Source organism: Chelonoidis abingdonii, chromosome 6 (genome assembly GCF_003597395.2).
Source record: "Chelonoidis abingdonii isolate Lonesome George chromosome 6, CheloAbing_2.0, whole genome shotgun sequence".
Lineage (NCBI taxonomy): Eukaryota > Metazoa > Chordata > Testudines > Testudinidae > Chelonoidis > Chelonoidis abingdonii.
In genome coordinates, this window is record NC_133774.1 from 137,293,928 (window position 1) to 137,317,016 (window position 23,089).

Genomic DNA, 23,089 nt, shown 5'->3' on the forward strand with positions numbered 1-23,089 from the left:
CAGGGGGTGCTGCAAGCTCCAGGGCTGCCCAGAGGGGAGGGGAGGGGTCAAGTGGGGCAATTGGCCCCGGGCCTCTGGCCCCACGAGTATGTCTTCCCCCTCCCCACCCCCTTAAATCAGAAAGTTTTATAGGGAACCGGTTGTTAAGATTTTGGCATCACCAGCAGGGAAGGTAAGATAAGGGCAGGGGGAAGCAGGGCCTCCAGGAAGGTTTGTCTTGTGGCGGGTGTGGGGGGGGGGGCAGGGGGTGCTGCAAGCTCCAGGGCTGCCCAGAGGGGAGGGGAGGGGTCAAGTGGGGCAATTGGCCCCGGGCCTCTGGCCCCACGAGTATGTCTTCCCCCTCCCCACCCCCTTAAATCAGAAAGTTTTATAGGGAACCGGTTGTTAAGATTTTGGCATCTCATCACTGGGTGACCCTGATTAAGTCATGTAAGACTCTGGTGCAATTTTCCCAGGATGGGGTCATCCTGAAATTACTGGGGCATATTTACAACCTGAACTATAGATTAAAGGTTCTTTTTGTCATCCTCTCACCACCACCACTATGTTTTTGATCCATCTGCATTGCAGAAGGACAACTGCTACCTATTATGCTGAACAAGTCAAGCGACTAAACATAATTATATATTTGTATTGTGGGTGGAGTTTTTTTTAACTACACATAAGCATGTCTTAAATCACCTCACTCAAATTATGATGTGCATTAATCTTCCTACTGGAGAAAACCCTAATCATGCTGAAATCTAAAAGGGACAAAGTTTGACAGAATATACAAAGTACCTCCCAAACAGCTAATTATGTCTGTACTACTATCCAGCATGGAAACTTCTCTCTCTGGAAAACCTCACATAAATTACCAGTAACCATTTCATTTTTACTTGACATACCTAGCTGGATAGCTACAAAAACAAGGAATCTGGTGGCGTCTTAAAATGGCACAGATTACTGGATAACTGTTATTTTACAGATGATTTTGTATCAAAATTCAAAACAGAGCAGTTAATTTTAACATTAATCAGTCACCATATCATATGGATCAAGTACCAAAGAAGTGCCATTATCAGAGGAAGATAGGATTCCAAGTGACCTTCTGAGTCATTGAATCCAATCCTCTGCAATTGCAAGCAACCCTGTCATATAATCCTACTTACAAACTTATCAAGCTTCCTCTTAAAACTACTTAGGTTATTTGCCCCCACTAGTATTGGGAGCATGTCCCAGAACCTCACTCCTCTGATAGTTAGAAACCTTTTTCTAATTGTCCAGGCATAATGATACACTTCATGGTACTTCACTGTCTATATTGAGTAAAGAATTTTTTTCATGAATAAAAATGAACTCAAGTGACTGAGACAAGGAAGACCTTGCCAGCCGATGGTGCGCTAGAACAGCATTTCTAAAACTGGCGATACTCCAGGGGGTCCAGGGGCCTCTCTGATCAACTCCTCCCTCTCAGTGCCTCCTTTATGCTGGGGAACAGTGATGTGGTGCTGGGAGGGACGGGAAGGAGCAGGTACTGTCCACGCCACTCCCTGAAGCGGCCAGCACATCCCTGTGGCCAGGGGCAGAGGGTCTCCGCACACTGCCCCGGCCCGACTGCCAACTCCGCAGCCCCCATTGACCAGGAACTGTGGTCAGTGGGAGCTGCGGGTGCGGTGCCTGCAGCCAGGAGCAGCGTGTGGAGACCCCCTACGTAGGAGTCACTGCCAGATATGTGCCAGTCGCTTCTGGGAGCTGTGAAAGGTAAGCGCCACCCCCCTCACGCCATCCCACACCTCTACCCAGAGCCTGCACCCAAACTCCCTCCCAGAGCCCACACCCTTCACTCCCTCCCACATCCCACCCCCTGCCCCTGCTCTGAGCCCCCTCCAGCAGCCAAATTCCCTCCCGCACCCAAACTGCCAGCCCAGACCCTGCATCCTTCACTTCCCCTTCACCCAACCTCCTCCTGCACCCAAACTCCCAGCCCAGAGCCCGTACTTCTCACTCCCTCCTGCACCCAAACTCCCAGCCCAGAGCTCATACACCATCCCACACCCAAACTCCCTCCCAGAGCCCGTACCCCCTCCTGCACCTCAACCCCCTGCTCAAACTTGGTGAAAGTGAGGGTGGCGGAGAGCGAGAGACAGAGGGAGAGGGGATAGAATGAGCAGGGGCATGGCCTCAGGAAGGGGGCAGGGCTGAGTAGGGGAGCTTGGGGGTCCCTGAAAAATTTTAAATCAAAATGGGGGTCCTCAGGTTGCTAAAGTTTGAGAACCACTGTGCTAGAAGCATGTCTATTCCAGTGGCTTTCAACCTATAAGGAAGTGACATAACATGCACCACTGCTGTCAGAGATATAAAACTGGAAGAGAGATCAGCACAGTGCTGAGTAATACTTGGTTTGTACAGCTCATCTAGTGACACACAAAGCAGATCACTGTTAGTTTTAATCATTTACTATTGCATTTTACAAAAAAAAGGTCTTAATTCAGCATGCTCTACTCAAGCAGAACTTTGATTAATGTCAATTTGAATTTCATTCCGGTAACAAGCATGAAAGAAGGGCTCCGTTCAGCCCCAAGATATGTTGACTAGACCAAAGAGCGGCAGAGAGAAGTTATGTTAGTTTATATTTTACAGCACTAGGTGGTGCTTCTACTCTATATATTACCTATTTATTGTAGTGACAGGGATGCGGGGGACTGCAAAAGGTAAGAGATCAGTACCTCCTCGGTGGGTATGAATCACTTCAATTGGGGTATGTTGACAACACCCAGTCTGCCTGATTCAGAGACAGTGGCTATCTCCATGTAAAACCCTAGGGGAAACAAGGCACTGTCGTTTTCATCTCGATGCAGCTAACTGAGGTAAACCAGGGGTGTGGGGAGGGTAGAGAAAAGAAGGAGGGTAATACGGTTGTCTTCAACACTAGGTACATTGAGAAAAAGTTACCTGTGCACTGATCCCTGATAATCCCACTTCTTTTAGCAGTGAAGATGTAGCTAACATGAGTGCAATGAGTCTTTTGGAGTGTTAATGGTGATCTTTCTCTCACACAGCATAGGACAGCAGCATGAGGGCTCCTCCCAAGCTATACTGATAAAACCCAATGGGGGACACACTTACAGGAACACCTTTTTTGGGTTAACTTATGAAGTTTAAGCTAAACTGAAGAACGAGACTGTCCAAACAGGGGGAGGGGTTATAACAGGATAACTGTTTACATCAGTTTAAATTCACACCTCAGCTACACTACACTTACACACTAGGGGGAAGGGATAGCTCAGTGGTTCGAGCATTGGCCTGCTAACCCCAGGCTTGTGAGTTTAATCCTTGAGGGAGCCATTTAGGGAACTAGGGTAAAAAAATCTGTCTGAGGATTGGTCCTGCTTTGAGCAGGGGGTTGGACTAGATGACCCCCTGAGGTCCCTTCCAACCCTGATATTCTATGCTATAGCTTGCCAATGTAAGCAACTTAGAATATTTGTTTTAAAACAACAGATTTAGGGCTTGTCCACACTAGTACTTTACAGCACTGCAACTTTCTTGCTCAGGAAGAGTGTGAAAAAACACCCCACTGCGCACTGCAAATTTCAGTGCTGTAAAGTGCCAGTGTAGACAGTGCACCAGTGCTGGTAGCTATTCCCCTCATGGAGGTGGCTTTGTGCCATGATTACACAGCCACGTTAAAGCACTTCCACAGCAGCACTTTAACGTTGCTAGTGAAGATGTGCCCTTAGTGATGCAGTTAAACTGGTGCAAACCTCTGCTCTGACACTTCAAACTTGGTTTAGTTTAAGCCTGTTCCTATTCAGCTTCACCTAAACTATATAACTACACCAAAGAACACAGCAGAACTGTCCCATCTTGTCAAGGCCTTAAAATGGGGCAGCTCTGAACAGGCCAGGCCTCAATCACAGCACGTTACACATGTGCCTTGTACTAAAAGAGAACCAGGCCCTCCTCATATACCCCAGCCCCCCTCTTCTCCCTCCCTCCATCAGCCCCAACCCCACTCCCCCCCTCGGCAGTCCAGCAACCCCAGTTTCTCTCCTCCTCCCCCCTCCCACCCCCCACCGCCCAACCCCGCTTTTCTCCTCATCCCCCGGCACCGCGCCCCAACCCCCTTTTCTCCTCCTCCTCCCCCCCTCCACCCCCCCGCACGCCACCCCGCTTTCTCCTCTCCCCCCCTCGGCACCGCCCCAATCCCTCTTTTCCCTCCCCCTCCCCCCCCCCCCAGCCCCACCCCGCTTCTCTCTCCCCCACTCGGCCCGCCCATCCCGCCCCTCTCCCCCCCTCCCCTCCCGCTCTGCCCATTCGGCCCACCCCGCTCTCCCCCCCCCGCCACGCCCCATAAAAAACCTCCCGCCTCCAACCCCCCTCACAAACTCCTCACCCCGCCCCGCCCGCGGGAAGAGCAGTCAGCCTCGCTGTCGCCCTCAGAGGCGGCACGTGTCCTCCGGGCACGCGGAGCTGTAGTCTCGCAGCCGGCCCCAGGGACGAGGAGAGGTCAGAGCCTGTCATGGCTCTGTCTACCTGTCCCCCGCACTTCTTCCATCGTTGATGTTCGTTGACAACAGAGCGTGCGGACTTGCCGGCAAGGGCTTCCCGCAACGAAAACCTATAGAAGGCTCACGCTCGATGACTGAATCGCGAGCCGGCTCGGAAGCACCGTTTAGAGACATGCGACACGGCGAGCAGCGGCCTAGCCCGACACCGCCAGTCACCGCCGTTAGTGGCCGCCTCCGCGGGCCCTCCGTCCGCCCTCATCCGCGTCCTGCCCACCCCGCCTCCCTAGGGCCATCTCCGTCCCTCCCCCGCCGCTGCCGGCCCCATCTCCCGGTCCTCGCACACCCTCCGCTAGCTGCCCTCCCGTCCTACCCTCCGCCGCCCTCCGGTCCTCCACCCGCCTCCTGGCCGAAAATTCCCGACCCTCCCCCCCGCCAGCTCGGCCCCCATTCCGACGCTTGGCGCGCAACCGCGCTCCGTCAGGGCCATCTACCCATCCCATCACCCCCGGCTCGCCCCCACCGCCCGGCCCCTTGCTCTCCTCACCGCCGCCGCCTTGACCCGCCTCTCCGCCCATCTCCCGGCCGGACTCCCTCTCCGACAACGCTCCCCGCCACCCGCCGGCCCGCGCCTCCCCCTCCCGCCCCATCTCCCGGTCACCCGCGCCGCGTGCCCTTCCCCGCCGCCCGGCCCATCTCCCGGCCCCGCCTCCCGCGCTCCGGCCCCATTCCGGTCCCTGCCGCCGCTCCGGCCCCTTCCCGCCGCTCCCGCCCATCTCCCGCCCGCGCTCCCGCTCTCGGCCCCACTCCCGTCCCGCCGCCTCCAGCCCCCTTCCCGCCGCCGCTCCGCCCCTTCCCGCCGCCGCTCCCGCCCATCTCCCGGCCCCGCCCGCCTCTCCGTCACATCTGCCGACCCCGCCGCTCCTCTGGCCCGCGCTCGTTCCCGTGGCCGCCGCCCTTTCTCTTGCCCGCCCGCCCGCCCGCGCGCGGGGCTCCGTGTCTCGGGCTCACGGTCGGTTCCCGCAGGCCGGCCGCCATGGTGAAGGAGACCACGTACTACGATGTGCTGGGGGTGAAGCCGGGCGCCTCGCAGGAGGAGCTGAAGAAGGCCTACCGCAAGCTGGCGCTGAAATACCACCCCGACAAGAACCCCAACGAGGGCGAGAAGGCGAGTGGCCCCGCGGCGGCGGAGGGGGGAGCGTGGCCCCTGCACGTGGGATTGGGGCTGTGGAAATGTAGGTCATGTGCATGTGGGTGGAAACGCGTAACTGTAAGAGGGTGTTGAGTGTCCCCTGCACATGCAAGTCTCAGAAGCGGTTTAGTTTGTTCCTGGTGCGGGATACTGGTGAGCTGCAATGTAGTCACTCTCGCTTAACACTCACTCTGATCTGTTTCTTACAGTTCAAGCAGATTTCTCAAGCCTATGAAGTACTTTCTGATCCCAAGAAAAGAGAGTTGTATGACAAAGGTGGTGAACAGGCTATTAAAGAGGGTGGTACTGGCAGTAGTTTTGGGTCACCCATGGATATTTTTGATATGTTCTTTGGAGGAGGTGGAAGAATGCAGAGAGAGAGGAGAGGTAATTTGACCATTTCTGTGATACTGCCTAAAGTGACCATTTACTATTCAAGTATTTACTGGAGAATATGTAACTGTTCAGAGTATGTTGCAAGATTATGGACACTAACTTCTGTAAAATGCTTTTTTATGAACTAAACAGTGTTGTTGTTAATGCTGTGCAACAGTGTCTAAAATGATTAGAAATCATATCTGGTTCCAAGCAAATGACATTCGAAGTAAAACATTATGCTCTTTACAGGTAAAAATGTTGTTCATCAGTTGTCAGTTACTTTGGAAGATTTGTATAATGGTGCAACAAGAAAATTGGCTCTGCAGAAGAATGTGATCTGTGACAAATGTGAAGGTATATTAATGTTTACTGTTGGATTTTTATGATGTTTTTCAGGTAACTAAACCCAAGTGAACTGATTTTAATTCCAGTATTAAAATAAACCTTTATCTAAATCCAGGGTAACTTTTTGTTCTAGTTAAATTGTAAATGTACTTCTAGTTCTGAGTTCCTTTTTGAGATGAACCAAAATCAATTCTAATTAGACTTTGCTGTCTTGTCATCAGGCCGAGGTGGTAAGAAAGGTGCAGTAGAATGTTGTCCTAATTGCAGAGGTACTGGCATGCAAATACGAATTCACCAGATAGGACCAGGAATGGTTCAGCAAATCCAGTCTGTGTGCATGGAATGCCAGGGACATGGGGAGCGTATCAATCCTAAGGACAGGTGTAAAAGCTGCATTGGAAGGAAGATTGTTCGAGAGAAGAAGATTCTGGAAGTTCATATTGATAAAGGTAATGCCTTCAAGGAGAACTTGGCTGAGTTTTGTAACACCTTAATAGATTTGTATTAACCTTGAATTTGCATGATACAAATTTCAGTAATTGAAAGAGCTATTATCCAGTGGCAGTGTTACGTGCACATTAAAATGTATAGCAATAGTATTGCTTACTTTTAAATGGTAAAACCTGTGCAGAGCTCTAAATGGTAGATTTGGTTTCAAATACACACATCTCCATGGCTGATGTCAGTGCAAATTGTTGCTTACTTGTTTAGTAAGCATTAACTTGACTGCACCTAGTGTCATGTTAGTTGCATATTGATTACTGGATATGCAAACAGTGGATTGATTCACAGTGAAGAGAAACTGACAAGCAGACTAATGCCAGAATGCTGACTAATTACTGACATTGGTTAAAATAAAACAAGCAAGTGGAACACTTGGTGACTTAAGTTGCATTACTCCTTTAGGAATTCTGTGCCCAAAAATTCTGCACACAGTATTTTAAAATTCTGCAACTTTATTTGTCAAATACAAAGGCTCCAACATGGCAGTGGGGAGCACAGGCCCCTGGCTGTATGGAAGTGGGAGATGATCCTGTAGTCCCCATTTCCTTCCTCCCTCCCTCCCTCCCTCCCCCCACAGGGACTCAGCAGTGAGGCTGCACTTGACCCTGACACAGTGCAAGGGCTGGGCCTGCCCCACAAACACCCGGTGCCAGGTGTGGGTGCCCCACACTTTCTGTGCCAGGTGTGGGCAGCAGACTCAGTCCAGCAGGATCAAAGTGTAGAGGGGCTTAGTGTGGGGCAATCTTGGTGCTGGTGACTCAGTGGGGAAATCTGGATTCACACAGGCTCGTTGGGGGTGCAGGGGCAATGGGACTCTGCAGGGGGGGAGTGAAAGTGTATGGAGGAGCTGCTGCTGCCAAGGGGATACTGCATGCCAGGCTCCCACTTCTCCCCCCTCCCCCCATGCCCTTTTCCTCCCACCCCTGCCCCACTTCAGGTATTCACCATTGTACAGAAAACAGGATGGCACACAGAACGGGGCACAACTGGCACTAGGACCCAGGAGGCGATGTCCAGCTGCAGAGTCAGCTAGCCTGTATGGAATCCTCTTTTACCTGGGCAGCTCTGTGTGCTCGCAGAAATGGAGCAGGGGCAGTGGCACATTACCCTGTATGCCTCCCGAAACTGCACCACAGGCATCCCCAGCTCTATGCCCCCCATGTAGATTTACCTCTCGACTGACTGCTCCAGACGCAGAAACCCCAATGACGTGTGACCACTCTTGCAGCTTCCCTGTCTGTTTTTACACCATAAACTGCTAAAGTTTGTAGTCTAAAAACATGGCCCAGATTGTCTCTGTGCAAGGCTCTGGAAACGTAGCTGGTTAGTCATGTGTTGTGCTTTGGAGGGGGAGAAGTAGATGCAATATCAGAACCTGCCAATCACAACCGTTTTGTCACACAGGTTAGAGCCTGCTAAAATGATGCTATTTATGTATTGTAGATATTTAAATTCTAATTACATGTGCCTTTGCAATAGGAATGAAAGATGGTCAGAAGATAACATTCCATGGGGAAGGGGACCAAGAACCAGGACTAGAGCCAGGAGACATCATTATTGTCTTGGATCAAAAAGACCATTCTACATTTACAAGGTAAATGTAAAGATCTAGCTGAAAGACCTACACTCACATGCTTGAGAAGCTTCTGTGTTGTCCAGAAACTTCACACATTAGGACTGGGTTATTACTTCCAATAGGTATTTAAACTCAACCACCTCTATCCAACTAGAGTTCAATTGTTGTAAGCTGTCTTATAGAGTCAGATGAATACTTAGCTTATTCCTTTATTCCGAACAGTGGAGAAACACTTGGTGGGTGAGGGTACTCAGTGGGGCCCTGGCTGCTGCTGAGCTAACTGCAGTAAAGGGGAGGCACAGACAGATTCTATTACAGGGGTGGGGCGCTCAACGGAAAGAGTTTGGGCACCACTGAGTCTCTGAATATTTGCAGAGATACTTGTTCAATTAGTCTCATAGCTGTCATTGCACTTGTTGCTTTGCAGATGTAAGATCTCTCCAAATGGCTTATAGACAAACCAAAGAGTGGGTAATTGGGAATAGGTTATTACAGAAATCAAGGTCAAAATCATAAGTGTTCAGCACATGCCTTCATGCTGACTTGTTATGAATATCTGCAGCGATTATTGCAAGATGTTATCAAATATCAATTTACTCCATTAGCTGTCTTTTCAAGCTGCTAATTTGCTAAGACATAGCTGTTAGACAACCAAGCCTGGTTTCAAGAAAGATGGACAAAGACTCAGACCTGAGGTTTCGTTTCATGTGGATCCTGCTTATGGTGCCCATGCTCATCAAACTTGCAAGATTAGAATCTTTTGACCAGCACTGTCTGATGTGGTGCCTACGTACTGCATGTCTGTCTTCTCTCCTCCCCCCGGCATGCAGGAGGGCATATTAGGCAGAGCAGCCACAACTATCTTTCTTTCAGTTGCTCTTACCAGTGGCAGGAAGCTGGAACTCAGTGGTGTCTGCCTGGTACCCTGTAGTACCTTTTTTAAATCAATTTTGTAAATACTAGCACTGTTAGTTCAGGGATCTTCTCTACTCTGACAGCCCTGTTTGTTTTCTTTTTAACTACTGCTTGGCACCAAGGCACCCTCCTACATAATGGCAGAGCCTAAGCCCTCTAGTCTCAATCCACGCCTATTGTGGGATTATCTGAAATACATTTGGTCTCTTCTGTTTGGACAAGAGTCATGTTCTGAACCATTACTCTTATGGACCACTTTTTCCCCAACAGAACTTATTGCTTCAGAGATAATTGGCTAATGTGCTGTGTGGTGGAGCAGCTCAAGGGGATCACCTAATTTGGAAAGATGTGCCTCTGGCTGCAAAAGGGATTTCTCTCCCAGAGATCCCACTTCCTCACACCCAGTAAGGAGGGACTCTACCCTAAAGGCTCAGGTTATTGAGAGGGGGGCTGCAACTCCTTCAGTCAGCCATTCTTTGTCTTCCAGACAGAATCAGCTGGACACTTGGCACCAAAGTCTACTACTGCCTCCGCTGCATCAAGGCAGGACAGAGCTGAGCAGTGTTCTAAGGACAACTCAGTGCTGATGATATTCTAAACTGAGCACAGAGCCTGATGATCAGCTTCCTAGCCTAGGATTCTTTACCTTACTCTGCAAGCACTCTGTGGAACTAAGTCCACTCTGCTACTGGCAGAATTCTCAGTGGGTCAAACTCCCTCATGTTGGGTCTGGTACTGGTTCTGGAGTCCTTAGGCTACTGGCAGACTTCTTAACTGACTATTGATACTTCACCCCTAGCACCAACCCCGGTATGCCACCGAAATTAACCCTTTGGTACCAGTATTCCACCTATCCTACCACTGAGGTCAGCGCTGACCCCTAGAACAGATTTGCGGTTCATCTTCCCCTGCATGCTTTCTAGTGAATCAGACCCTTCACCCAACATCCCCCTCCATGCAGGGATTCGTGATGTAAAGCAATTTACAGCTCACCCTCGATCCTGCCAACCAAATTCAGGGGTTAACTTAGGCTCCTAAATCCCCCAGAACACATTGACATCCCTTATCAGACATCACCTTGGGTATCAGGGTCTTTTTGATCTGATCCCTTTAGCTTCCCACCCTTGCCTTATTGGACATTCTGGGGGCCCCATCTGGACAGTGAATTTGGTTTGATCTGAACAACCTTTTTCATGGAGTTGCTGGTGATGCAAACAGTGGGTGTGGGGGGGTTTTGGCCTGGCGTTAGCCATATGTTTCAATTAAAACAGCCCGTTCCATGACCACAGCCATCAACACAATAAGGGCATTCTGCTTACGTCCACAGGGATTCTAAAGAAGTCCAAACAACTCTCAACAAGCTCTCCATTGACAATCTCTTTGCTCCTGCAAGGATGAGTTATGTACCCTAAAAGGGCACAGGAGCTGCTGTCAGGAGAAAACATGTAATGTATCCAGGCTAGTTCAGACAGAACTTTCTCCCTTTGGCACCAGATGGTGCTGATTATTCCATGTCTCACTTTCCCCCCTCCCTTCCCAACAGCTGGTTTCTCAGTTGGGTTCAGAGCCATCCATGTTTCAGTCCCACTAGAGCATCCTTATGTCTACTCCATTTTTGGGTTCCTGCATTTCCCATTTTTCTCAGGCATGGGCTGGGATTGCTACAGACCAGTGGAAAACATGCATCTCCTTCTTTAATCTCCTATTCCAGTCCTGGCCCCTCACCTCCCCACTTCTCTGCTCCTCTGAAGGGACCCACCTTACGTGACAAACTGAGGGATTGTTGGTGTGGAATTCTTGCATCATAAGTACTCAGGAGTTCAGAGAGAGAGGTTTCTATTCTTGATATTTCCATATCCCCAAAAGAACAAGGGATGCATCTTGTGCTGGACCTGAGATGATTAGACAAACATACACAGCACTTACATGATGACTTTTGACAGACCTCACTTCCACTCTCTCCAAGTCTGGTTGAGGTCTGTTTACAAACCGATCAAACAGCATATGGACACACACTTCATGGTCTTAATAGGAGTAGGATTACTAGCTTCCCTAAACTGGATGATCTCCTTGCACATCATCAAGGTCTACCATTCTGTAATCTGTACCTTACCTCACACTGCAACACTGATTACAGGTGCATCCATGGCAGGTTGGAGAGGCCCATCTAAACCACCCGCAAGTTCAATACGTGTAACTTTGGAAAGAGTCCTCAGTCCACTTCAGTGTGCTATAACTCCAAACAAGTGGACTACCCTGCAGAGCCTTTGTACTGCTACTGGAAGGAACTACTGTACAGATCTGACAGACAGCACCTCTACAATGTGTAACCACAGGTGGGGGTGCCAACTCACCTCTTCTCCCCAACTTGTCAGGAAGCAATTGTCCTGTGAAGGTGGAACCACTTCCACATCTTGGCTCCATGGCACCTTACCTACCAGGAACAATGGAACAGATTTCTTCAGCAGACACTACTCACCCAACCATTAATGGTCACTGAAGACTTGATCTCAGGCCTAGCAGATAAAATAAGTTTAGGAAGGCAGCAAGCCAGTCCCTGGTCTCAAAAAGGTTGAGACACATTGTCCTAGACCATCCCTGATGCACCTGTTTGTTGCAATGCCCACAGTTCTGCTCCAGGGCAGGTGACAGCTAAGGCTCCCTCAAGGATGCCTTCCTCATTCCTTGGTCTCAAGGTCTTCTCTACCTTCTCCTTCTTTTTTTTTTTTTTTTTTTTTTTCACTGCCATGGCTCAGAAGGAAGATCTATCAGACTTGCTAGCAGAGTAATTATCCTAGCTTCTTGTTGGACCAGACAGCAACTCCTGGGCCTACTGTATCCATCCACACAGCCACCAACTTCTCTGCCCAGTCTGCCAGACTTATTCTAGGAAACTGGGGAACATTCTCCATCTAGGCCCATCTTTACATCTGGTTGCTTGGAAGTTGGCTCCCTAAGCCCTACAGACAGGGACTGCTCTACAGAGGTCCAGTAAATACTTACATAGAGCAGGAAGCCCTCTACAGATCAATCTGCAGATCAAAGGAGAAGTTTGTCTGGGCTTCACAGCACTTGTGCTTTAGAAGCCCCTATTCCTTTGCAAGCATATAGGGTGACTGGTTCTTGCCCATCCACTCATTTGTGTGCCCCTTCCTGGGACCTGTATGTAGTTCTTATGGAACCCCCTTTGAGCTCTTATTGAACTGCTCTTTGCCATCTTGCATTCAAAGCCACCTTTTTGGTGGCCACCTTGCCTAACAGAGGAGTTAGTTGTATTCAAGTACTGTTGGCAGACCCTCTTACATTGTTTTCAATAGGGATATGGTGATGCTGAGATCCCTGAAGTTCCTCACCAGCATGCTGTCAGATTTTCACTTAAATGAAACTGTCAGACTCCTTGCTGTCCTCAGATGAGAGACAGGCTGAACAGGCAGACTTTTCCAGAGCAATCACTTGAAGGAAGAAGGGCTCATGTCCATTCAACTTGGGGGAGAGGGTGTTTGCTACATGCACCGGTACCAGAAGTTTTTCCCTCAGCAGTATACGTAGGGGACTATTTCTTGCACCCCTGGAGTGGCGCACATATGCCACAGCATATAGGGCGCCACCAGCCCCATCCATCCTCAGTTCCTTCTTGCTGCCAGTGACGGTGCATGGAACTGTTACTGCTTCACCTTGCGCTGTTGCTTGTTCATTCAAACTCATTTACCTCATGTATTATTGTGTGTGTGTGTGTGTGTGTGTAGTTTCCCTCTAGTTTTAGCTTCCTTATTCGTTAGACTTTAAGCCCTGTGATCACTGTAAAAGGCCCATGCCCATTAGCAATCCACATAACAGTTTATGGTGATTGGGTGAAGGTCATATTAAGTGCAGAATCTGCAAATCCTTCAAGCCAATGATGAAGGAGCATGACATTCACTTGAAAGCATTTCTTATAAGAGTCTGCTCTTACTGCGAACCTGCAGATTCCTTTGTTCTCTGCCCTGTAGCCTCAGCTAGGGTAGATTTTTCCCCTACATGAGGGGGTTGCGAAAATTACAAATGCCCTCTGGCAAACCCCCTCTCCTCCTCGCCTGCGATCTCCAAGAGGGTGGTGTCCAAGAACTTGGTGCTATCCAAGGGCGTTAAGTACCTTTTTATACCCATCCTGTTCCCAGTTCCCTAGTGGTAGAGGCAATCAACCACAGAGAGAGACAGGGTCAACCAGCAATTACCCTAAGAATAAAGACTCAAGGAGACTAGACTTGTTTGGGCATCAAGTTTATTTGACCTCCAACCTACAGTTGCGATTGGCCAACCATCAGGACCACCTAGGCAGCTATGATTTTAATGTGGCAGGCCATGAGTTTGTGCTCCATTCAGAGGTAGCCTGCTTGGTCTTCCAGAGGTGGGGATATCCCCAAGTGGATCTGTTCACCATCAGGCAGAACTGAAAGTACCACCACTTCTGCCCCAAATGGGATTTGGGCAAGGACTCTCTCTCAAATGCCTTCCTCCTGTCCTGGGCAGAATCCTGCTGTATGCATTCCCCCGCTCCCACTTTTGAGCAGCGTCCTGGCAAAAGTCAAGAGACGGGGCCCAAGTTATCATTGCCGCAGTGTGGATGCGCCAACATTGGTTTGACACACTGAGTTTGGTAGCACACACCTCCCCCCACCCCCCATGGCCACTGCTAAACTGACCAGACCCGCTGTCACAGGACCACAGTCACCTCTTGCACCTCTACCTCACGTCTCTCCACCTTGTGCTGTGGATGCTTGTCAAGGTCCCTCCCCCACTCTGAACTTTAGGGTACAGATGTGGGGACCTGCATGGACACTTCTAAGCTTAATTACTAGCTTAGATCTGGTAACACTGCCACCATCCAGAAACTTCAGTGTCTGGAACACTTCCTGTCCCCTCAACCTTCCCCTCCCTGGGCAGCCTTGAGAGGCTTTTTCACCAAGTTCCTGGTGAACACTGATCCAACCCCTTGGATCTTAACACAAGGAGAATTTAACCATCCCCCTTCCTTTCCCCCGTCAATTCCTGGTGAGTCCAAATCCAATCCCCTTGGATGTTAAAACAAGGAAAAATCAATCAGGTTCTTAAAAGAAGAATTTTAATTAAAGAAAAAGGTAAAAATCATCTCTGTAAAAACAAGGATGGAAAATACTTTACAGGGTAATCAGATTCATATAGCCCAGAGGAACCCCCTCTAGCCTTAGGTTCAAAGTTACAGCAAACAGAGGTAAAATCCTCTCAGCAAAAAGGAACATTTACAAGTTGAGAAAACAAAAATAAGACTAACACACCTTGCCTGGCTGTTACTTACAAGTTTGAAACATGAGACTGATTCAGAAAGATTTGGAGAGCTTGGATTGACGTCTGGTCCCTCTTAGTCCCAAGAGCGAACAACCCCCAAAACAAAGAGCACAAACAGACTCCCCCCTCCCCCCCCCCAAGATTTGAAAGTCCCCTTATTGATCCTCTGGTCAGGTGTCAGCCAGGTTTACTGAGTTTCTTAATCCTTTACAGGTAAGAGAGGCATTAACCCTTAACTATCTGTTTATGACAATGCTGCATTGCTGAACCCTGAAGAATGGATCTGTTCAGAGTCCAGCAGGACCTGCTGGGGAGTAGAAAACCCTGGACTAGACCTCCCTGCCAAAGTGGACAAGGTTATTCCACTGGGTGGCTGAACGGGGCATCTCCCCTTCGCATTCTTGGTGCAGTTGATCTCTGCCTTCCATCCGCCTGTCCAGGGGAAGATCGTGTTCTCCCATGACATGGCAGCCAGGTTCCTCAGAGGTCTTGATTTTTTTCCCCTAAAGTTCAGTTCCCAGTCCCTCAATGGGATCTCAGTTTGATTCTGTCCAGGCTCATGAGCCTGCCCTTTGAGCTTTTGGCCTCATACTCCGTCTCTCCTATCATGGAAGGTAGCTTTCCTGGGGGCGGTGACATCAGCAAGGCGAGTTTCCAGGCTGCATGCACTGACCTCGGAACTGCCATATTCGGTCTTCTATAAGGACATAGTCCAGCTCTGGCCCCACCTGGCCTGCCTTCCCCAAGGTGGTGTCCACTTTCCTGACGTCTTCCTTCTGGTCTTCTGCCCCAAGCCCCATGAGACTAGTGAAGAGAGGCACCTCCATGCTGAACATTTCTACCTAGATCAAACAAAGCATTTCCGTAGATCGACTTAGCTTTTCATCTCTACAGCTGATGGGATGAAGGGCCTCCTGGTGTGCACACAGAGGATTTCTGTCTAGATTATCTCTGGCATAAAGGCTTGTCACAAGCTGGCAGGGGCCCAACCGCCGCTGATTGTCAGAGCCCACTCAACTGGAGCTCAGGCATCCTTGGTGACCTTCTGACACATGTTCCAATCCAGAATATCTGTAAAAGTGAGGTTCTCGGTACACAGCTCACTATGCCGGTACACAGCAGGGTTCAGCAGAGCTGTGTTGAAATCTACACGTCTGAACTCCTTACCCACCTCCGTGGGTACTGCTTGGAATCACCTAAGTTTAGTTCCAGTGATTGCTCGTGTCCATTCAAGACAGTTACCTTTTTCTGTAACGTATTCTTTGAGATGTTTCTCATGTCCATTCAATAACCCACCCTCCTTGCCAGAAACTGACAGTGGAGGAGAAGGAACTGAGGGTGGAGGGGGCTAGCAGTGCCCTGTATGCTGTGGCATATGGGGGCCTGTCCCCTAGGGATACTGCTGAGGGAAAAACTTCTGGTAGCAGTGCATGTGACAAGCGTACAACAGGTTGAATGGACATGAACAACACGTCTTGAACACCAGTTACAGAAAAAGGTAACTGTCTTTTATTCTTTAGACAGAACTAAGCCATTCAGGAAACTGCCCTGTCTTCAGCACTAAGGAAGGCTGATGGTCTGGCCATCTCTTACCATAGACTATCCAAGTGGATCACTCAGTGCATCCCGATTTACCAACTAGCAGCTAAACTCCTTTCTTCGGCATTAGGTCCAAGTCATCTAAACTCAGGCAGCTTCCTCATATGCTAAATATTGCTGTAGGAAGAAATCTGAGTAGTCCCCTGCCTCAGCCCATTCATTTACCAGTTACACTCTGGACTTGGTGACTAAATCAGTCCAAACTTGGAAGGGTTCTGTGGTCTGTCTAGTTATAGCTAGGACTGCTATATTCAGGAATTCTCCATATGGATCCTATGTCCCACCCTCCATCCCATCTCCTTCAGAGTCCATCTCTGCTTTGAGATTCTGGATTTTCAAGAGATCTAAGGTGGCTGGGGCTGCTATCCCTACTACCCTCTTGGGTGGGGGAGCACAAGCACAGAGGGTGTGTAGGTGTGGCCACAGCAGACCCTACTAGTCAAAAGATTCTGATCTCACATGTCTGAGGTGCGTGCACACCAAGTGGGATCTACAGACAAAACCTCTAAAAAAGCAGTTTCTGTAAAGTAACTGTTTTGTCTCTCCTTAGTACTAGCCTTCAGTGCAAGTAGAACAAAGATCAGCAGTGGCTGTGCTTTAATTTAAAGAGAACCAGCACCACCCTGCTGTAAGCTTGTTGAAATCATCCACAGCTCTTTAACAGTTTAGCCAGTTGTGGCACTAGGAGCCATACTTGGCTTTCCCCAAATTTGGCATAGGGCAGACAATAGGAGTGTATGCAGTCTAGTCACTCATGTGGGAGTAGGGCTAATTGGGTCTATTGTACTGGCCAAAGCCAAGCTAGAATCTCTTGGGTGGTATAAAGCTTCTGTATAATCTTCCTGTAATTAACTAATCTGTGTGGGGAGGAAAGGGTGGACTAACTTCTGGAATAAAATCAGATTTCTGCAAAGATATGCTAGGCAGTTCTAGTGTTAGCAAAGATTTCCCCAAAATTTTCAGAGCTCTTGCATGTGATGTATTTATTCAAATGTAAACTGTTCTGTAGGCGAGGTGAAGACCTGTTCATGTGCATGAACATACAGCTGGTTGAGGCACTGTGTGGCTTTCAGAAACCTATTGCAACACTGGATAACAGAACTATAATTATTACCTCTCATCCTGGTAAGTGTGTTTAAAAGTATTGCTGTTAAACTTGTGCAGCTAGCAAATTATCCTTGAGTTCTCCTGTTGCTTAGTAAGGGGACCAAAAGAGCATTCCAAGTAAGAGTATTGGGGTTTAAAGTATATAAAAAATATTAATTTGGGCCAGAAAGTGTAAAACTTTCGTTCAGAGTCTTGTGCTGTAAAAACGCTCTACTTAAAAAGATTAAGTTTTAACTAGTATGTCCTGGTGGATGAAGTATTGGATTAATAACTCAAACTAACGAAAGATGCAACTTGAACATCATGGTGTAACTTTCATAACTAACTTCACTCCACTCCACAACAGATAAGACCCTATTACATACATGACTGTTTGTAACTTAACTTGACTAGATATGTGGTAGGAATTTATGAAGGCCCCAACTCCTGTGAAAACTGGAAGTCTTGAGCTCAGAATTCATGGAATAGTCTCTGTTCAGTCAGAACATACTCCATAAGAGGCCTTCTTTGAGGATGCACGAACAAACAATTGCATATGTATTGAGTGGTGGTGTAGTTGTGTCGACCCCAGGATATTAGAGACATGGTTCATGAGGTAACGTTATATTGGATCAACTTCTGTTGGTGAGCTACATAGAGCTCTTGAGGTCTGGGAAATGTACTCTGGACATATTCTATTTTGCTGTGACACTATGTTCAATTTTGTAACTACTTATGCCAGTGGTTCCCAATGCGGTGCCTGCGGTTGCCGCGATGCCCAGGGCGGCATCTTAATGCTCCCGAGTCCTGGACCCCGGGAGAGCACCTGCTGAATTTTAGCGGCATTTCGGCGGGGACGCCTCTCGATGTCACTTGTCAACGGCAAGAGGTGTCATCGAGAGGCATCACCGCCGAAATTCAGCAGCATTTTGGCTGGTGTTCCACTGTCGCAGTGGTCCTTTGTCTGGCGCCCGCCAGATGAAAAGGTTGGGGACCACTGACTTAGTTTTAGCATAAGGGAAGATGACGTGGCCTGTTAACACCCTTGTAGTCATAGTCTGTCACGGATTCTGTAATTTTCTGCGACTTCTGCAGCGGCTGGTGTGACTGACCCCAGGGCCCTTGGGGTAGTTTCATACCACCACCAGAGCACCAGTGGCGTCCTGGGCCACACGCCACTGCCCCAGAGAACCAGTGTCCCCGGCTTCCAGCTGCCATGGACCCAGGGAGTACCCCACAGCTCCAAGCAGGGGAAATCCATGGAGCTGCAGCACCAAAAGTCACAGACCGGTCACGGCTTCTGTGAATGTTGTTTTTTTTGCCCATGGCCTATCCATAACTTTCACTAAGACTGACTGACAAAATCTTAGCCTTATCCATGACTTAAAGCTGTTTTAGTCATGGGTATTTTTAGTAAAAGTCAGACAGGTCACAGGCAGTACACAAAAATTCACAGCCCATGGCCTGTCCATGACTTATACTATATACCCCTGACTAAAACTTGGGGTGGAGGGGTGGTCTGTAGGTGCTGAGGGGGTGGCCCAGGACCCCTGCTGGTGCTGAGGGGGAGGAAAGATTGGTGGGGCTTGTAGCCTCCCTACTGAGCTCTGCATGTCCCGCAGCTCCGGCCAGCTAAGGGGTTGTAATCGCTGTTCCCACTGTAAGTGCTGGCTCTGCAAGTGCAGCTCCCATTGGCTGGGAACAGCTGCAGGCGCAGGGCCTGCGGGCATTGGTCGTGTGTGGAGCCCCGTCTCCTCCGCCTAGGCCAGTGGGAGCCTTCTACCCCTAGGTAATTGCCCCCTACATCCCACAACCTGTTCCCCAGGCCCTGAGCCACCTCCCACACACTCAAACTGCTGCTGCTGGCTCATGGATTGCGAGGCTCAGGCAGCCCCTGAGCCAGCACTGGCTGCTGCAGGATTGAGGTCACTGAACCCATGACACACTCACACACCTCCTAGCCTTAGTCCTAGGACAAAAAAGGGGATTAATAGGTTACAGATTGTTTTAATAAGCCACAAATCCTGTGTCTAAATCTGTGATGGAGGGGGTCTAGCAAAGTTATAAATTTAAGCTCCCGGCTCATCTTTTGAAAGCATTATGCAGATGTCCTTTGTGGATGACAACTGATGGTCAGCAATCGCTTTGAGAAGTGTTCACCCACAGATGACATGGTGTTTGTCTTGATCATTTTCTTGAGAGCTCATTTGAGTGTAACAATTCTCTTAGAATATTTGGGTGGCCTATTCCATAATGTGTGGTCTACTTCTCTGGTGGAGTGTCCTTGTTTGAAAGGAGTTTTGAGCATGTTAAGGTGTGTCCTGGACTTTCTCCTCAATGCATATTCTGTGGTATCTGAGTGCATGGCTGTAGATAAAAGCCACAGAATATGCTCCACCCAAATAACCTGAGAAGACCTGATTCAGTACAGAAATAAAATCGCCTTTGACTGCACACCTCTAGTTGTCACTTACCATCCCACACTAGAACCAGCATGGGGTGTCCTCAGACTGCTACAACCCATGCTTGATCAGGACCCCATCCTGAAAGTTTTTTCTGTACCCCCACTTCTGGCCTTCAAGCAACCTCCAAAGCTCATCAAAGCAAGCACTCCTCAGATCCAGACACCAACTTAAAGCAACACCAGATACAATCAGAGCAGATGTATGACAGCTCCCACCACACCCTTCCCTAGATATAGGGGTCCTACGCATGCAGTGTACCTCATTCAGTGCGCTCACTGCCCCGATTACACTTACCTAGATGAAACCAAACAACTGCTACACTCAGATGATGATCAAAACCAGTCACCTGTGAGTGAACGCTTCTTACAAAGTGATACTTTATCTGACCATCAGTTGTCATCCACACAGGACACCTGCACAACACTTTCAGAAGATGAGGCTGGGAGCTTAAATTCATAACTTTGCTAGACACTGAAAATCAGATTGGTTAGACACTGTATTTGTGGCTTATTAAAACAACCTGTAACCCACTAACTTTTTACCCTGTGACTACAGGGGTATTAACGGGCCATTTCACCTTGAGTGGCCCCTTAGAATATGTGCTCTGTTCATATTTAGCTGTGACACTGAGTACCTTTCTGTGTGGCTTGAAAGTTTGTCCCTTACCAACAGAAGGGCAGGGGGTTGGACTGTGTGACCTCCTGAGGTCCCTTCCAACCATGATATTCTATGAACAGAAGTTGGTCCAATAAGAGAGTACCTCCCCCACCTTGTCTCTCCATTCACATTATATAGCCTTTTAAGACCACTTCTGGGTAGAGGAGAGTTGGCACTATCATTTTACAGGCAACCAGGTTTTTAGCAGCCTTCATGAAGTGGGATCTGGGTCAGTGTAGTTCCATGAATCTTAGCCTAGAAAACAGTGTGAAAGGGAGTGGACGGGAGATGACGCAAATGTAGCAACTACAGCAACTTGTCTGCTGTGCCTTGGTTTGTGCTTTAGGTCAGATCGTCAAGCATGGAGATATTAAATGTGTGCTGAACGAGGGGATGCCAATTTATCGCAGACCGTATGAAAAAGGGCGCCTGATCATTGAGTTCAAGGTAAGAGTTCAGTCAGCTTTGTATAGTTAAAGATGGCTTAACATTCAACATGGTGGAAACTTGTCAGGTTAAAGTTGAGTTCTATTTCGAATGGAGGCAAGAAGACTGTGAGGCGCTCAGTCTCTACCTGTTTCTGCATTCAGTTCTGCAAAAGGCCATGTGAGCTAATCCAATATACAGGGTTATACTGCTTAGAATAAAACTGAAATGCTGACCTTTTTAAAAATAACCTTGTGCCTCAAATACCATGGAGAGGATCTTAGATGTGGAGATTTTTCTTTGGAAACTGCTTTATTGGAATGGTCATCTTGTAGGCAAAACATAGATGGAGATCTTGAAAAACTGATAATGGAAGGCAGGCAGACTGTATGAGAGGTTGGACAATGAAGTAAAATGCTGGATTGGTTTTTGTTTTATCTCTTTGTGAGAAGACTTGGGAGCCTAGAGCTATCAAGAGGCCAGGACTGTGCTACAAGCTGATGCGTGTAGGAGCAAGGCAGCGCACACCTCTCAAAGTAGTAATTCGCTGTGGAGAACAGACTGTAAGCAAAGCTCACAGAGGGCCATTCTTACTGATTTTTCAGGTAAACTTCCCAGAGTGTGGCTTCCTCTCCTCTGATAAGCTGTCTCTGTTGGAAAAACTGCTACCTGCAAGGAAGGAAGTGGAAGAAACGGAAGAAATGGATCAGGTAGAGCTGGTGGACTTTGACCCATCTCAGGAAAGAAGACAGCATTACAATGGAGAAGCCTATGAAGATGATGAGCATCATCCTAGAGGTGGTGTTCAGTGTCAGACATCTTAAAATGGCCAGTGAATCCCCATTATGATTCTTGTTTTGTATGCATTAGTGGATGAGTGAAGAACTACAAGCAGCTCATGCTCACTCCTTGCTATTGTTGTGTTTTAATATTCAACCACAGTTTTTTTTTAAACAGTTAATGAATAAAATCAATCATATTAGAAAATGACACACTGACTTTGCAATTTATGTAAAGTTCAGAGTGCAAGTTCAGCTGAAGTTGACCATGAGGCTGCTTGTCTTTATTTCAGGCCTTGTAATTCTGTATTGTGTGCAAATGCACTGGCTTAGATTCAGATTGAGTGGTGGTCTTTTAGATTCTATGCCCTGTTAATGAAGTATACCAAGTATTTATTTATAATTCATGTTAAGATCAATTAAAGTTTCTGTTCTAATCAGACTGTAGAATATAACCTGTGACTGTCTTGGACTTGTACTGCTATTCATCAAATCAGGAGTTGCTCTAATGCAGCTGCCCAGTGCTGTACTGATTACCTCACTTGGACAAGGATGCTGTCAATCTTCACATGCCCACTTAAACACCTGGCAGATGCACTGGCTCCCTCAGCCTGCTGAATTTGAGATTTTACTGATCTCTTGGCTGCCAGCTTCATTCTTTTGTGACCCACTAGTGGATGGAAAAGTGAAGCTTCCTGCTGTTATAAGCACAGGCAACTTGTCAGGCACCAGTGAACAGTGGGACTGCATTAACATGCCTAATTAAGGAGAGCTAGAATTTTAACCCTTATTTGTGAGTGAGGCAAGCAGAACGGTCGAGCTTGCTATTCTAAATCCCTAAAGTAGTCTCTGCCTACTAATGTGAAGTTTGACCTCCAACTTGATGCATTAAGTTAGAGGAAGTAGCACAGACTCAATACTGGGGAGTGAAGGTGAAAGATGCATGACCCTGTATAGGGAATTCAATATTGACCAGAAGAGTGGATGACCAATTGAGAGTCCAGTATTTGTATCAAAATTCTCCTCTTTCTATGTGTATAATCTTAATCTAATTCTTGAAAGACTCTGTATTGTTCCAGCTATTGTAGGCAAAACTTTTCCAATATAATTACAAAACTATTCAATGACTCCCAAGACTATTTTGTGGTATGTTAGTCTGTGTTCAGGCTGGAGGAGGGAAATGCACAAAGTTTCTGAAAAGGAGCGTGTTCAACTTAGGTCACATATTGAAATATAAAGTGGCACATTTTAGTCAAACTACCTACTTAAAATACACTGGACACACAAGGTGGGTGAAGTAATGTATTTTATTGTACCAGCGTCTTTCAGTGTTCTTGCCCTGTTGTCTTCAGAGTTGTAGATTTTTCACAAAT

At 48.1% G+C, this 23,089-nt stretch overlaps 2 protein-coding genes across 5 annotated transcripts in view; one reads left to right on the top strand and one right to left on the bottom strand.

The window, feature by feature from the left end:
- The window catches only part of APTX (aprataxin), a 40,705-nt gene extending 35,182 nt beyond the window's left edge, over positions 1 to 5,523 (bottom strand). The window contains exon 1 of one of the 4 annotated variants that reach the window (XM_032786283.2): positions 5,502 to 5,523. The gene's annotated coding sequence lies outside the window, so the exon portion shown is untranslated. Of the gene's footprint in view, positions 1 to 2,653; positions 2,676 to 2,708; positions 2,848 to 5,501 lie in introns of those variants that run through there. The other 3 variants (XM_032786281.2, XM_032786279.2, XM_032786282.2) reach the window with 3 other exon arrangements.
- A 3-nt stretch (positions 5,524 to 5,526) lies between these two features.
- DNAJA1 (DnaJ heat shock protein family (Hsp40) member A1) lies at positions 5,527 to 22,835 on the top strand. The gene is made up of 8 exons (XM_032786276.2): positions 5,527 to 5,658; positions 5,892 to 6,069; positions 6,310 to 6,414; positions 6,627 to 6,854; positions 8,389 to 8,503; positions 17,313 to 17,428; positions 20,858 to 20,958; positions 21,543 to 22,835. The coding sequence occupies exons 1-8, from the start codon at positions 5,527 to 5,529 to the stop codon at positions 21,759 to 21,761; spliced, it is 1,194 nt and encodes a 397-aa protein (XP_032642167.1). The 3' UTR covers positions 21,762 to 22,835.
- The last annotated feature ends 254 nt before the right edge of the window (positions 22,836 to 23,089 follow it).

Bases quoted from the DNA above. Each gene is read 5' to 3' on its own strand.
- DNAJA1 (XM_032786276.2), top strand. From the start codon at position 5,527: ATGGTGAAGGAGACCACGTACTACGATGTGCTGGGGGTGAAGCCGGGC. The intron at 5,659-5,891 runs GCGAGTGGCCCC...TGTTTCTTACAG, and splicing joins ACCCCAACGAGGGCGAGAAG to TTCAAGCAGATTTCTCAAGC. The intron at 6,415-6,626 runs GTATATTAATGT...TCTTGTCATCAG, and splicing joins GATCTGTGACAAATGTGAAG to GCCGAGGTGGTAAGAAAGGT.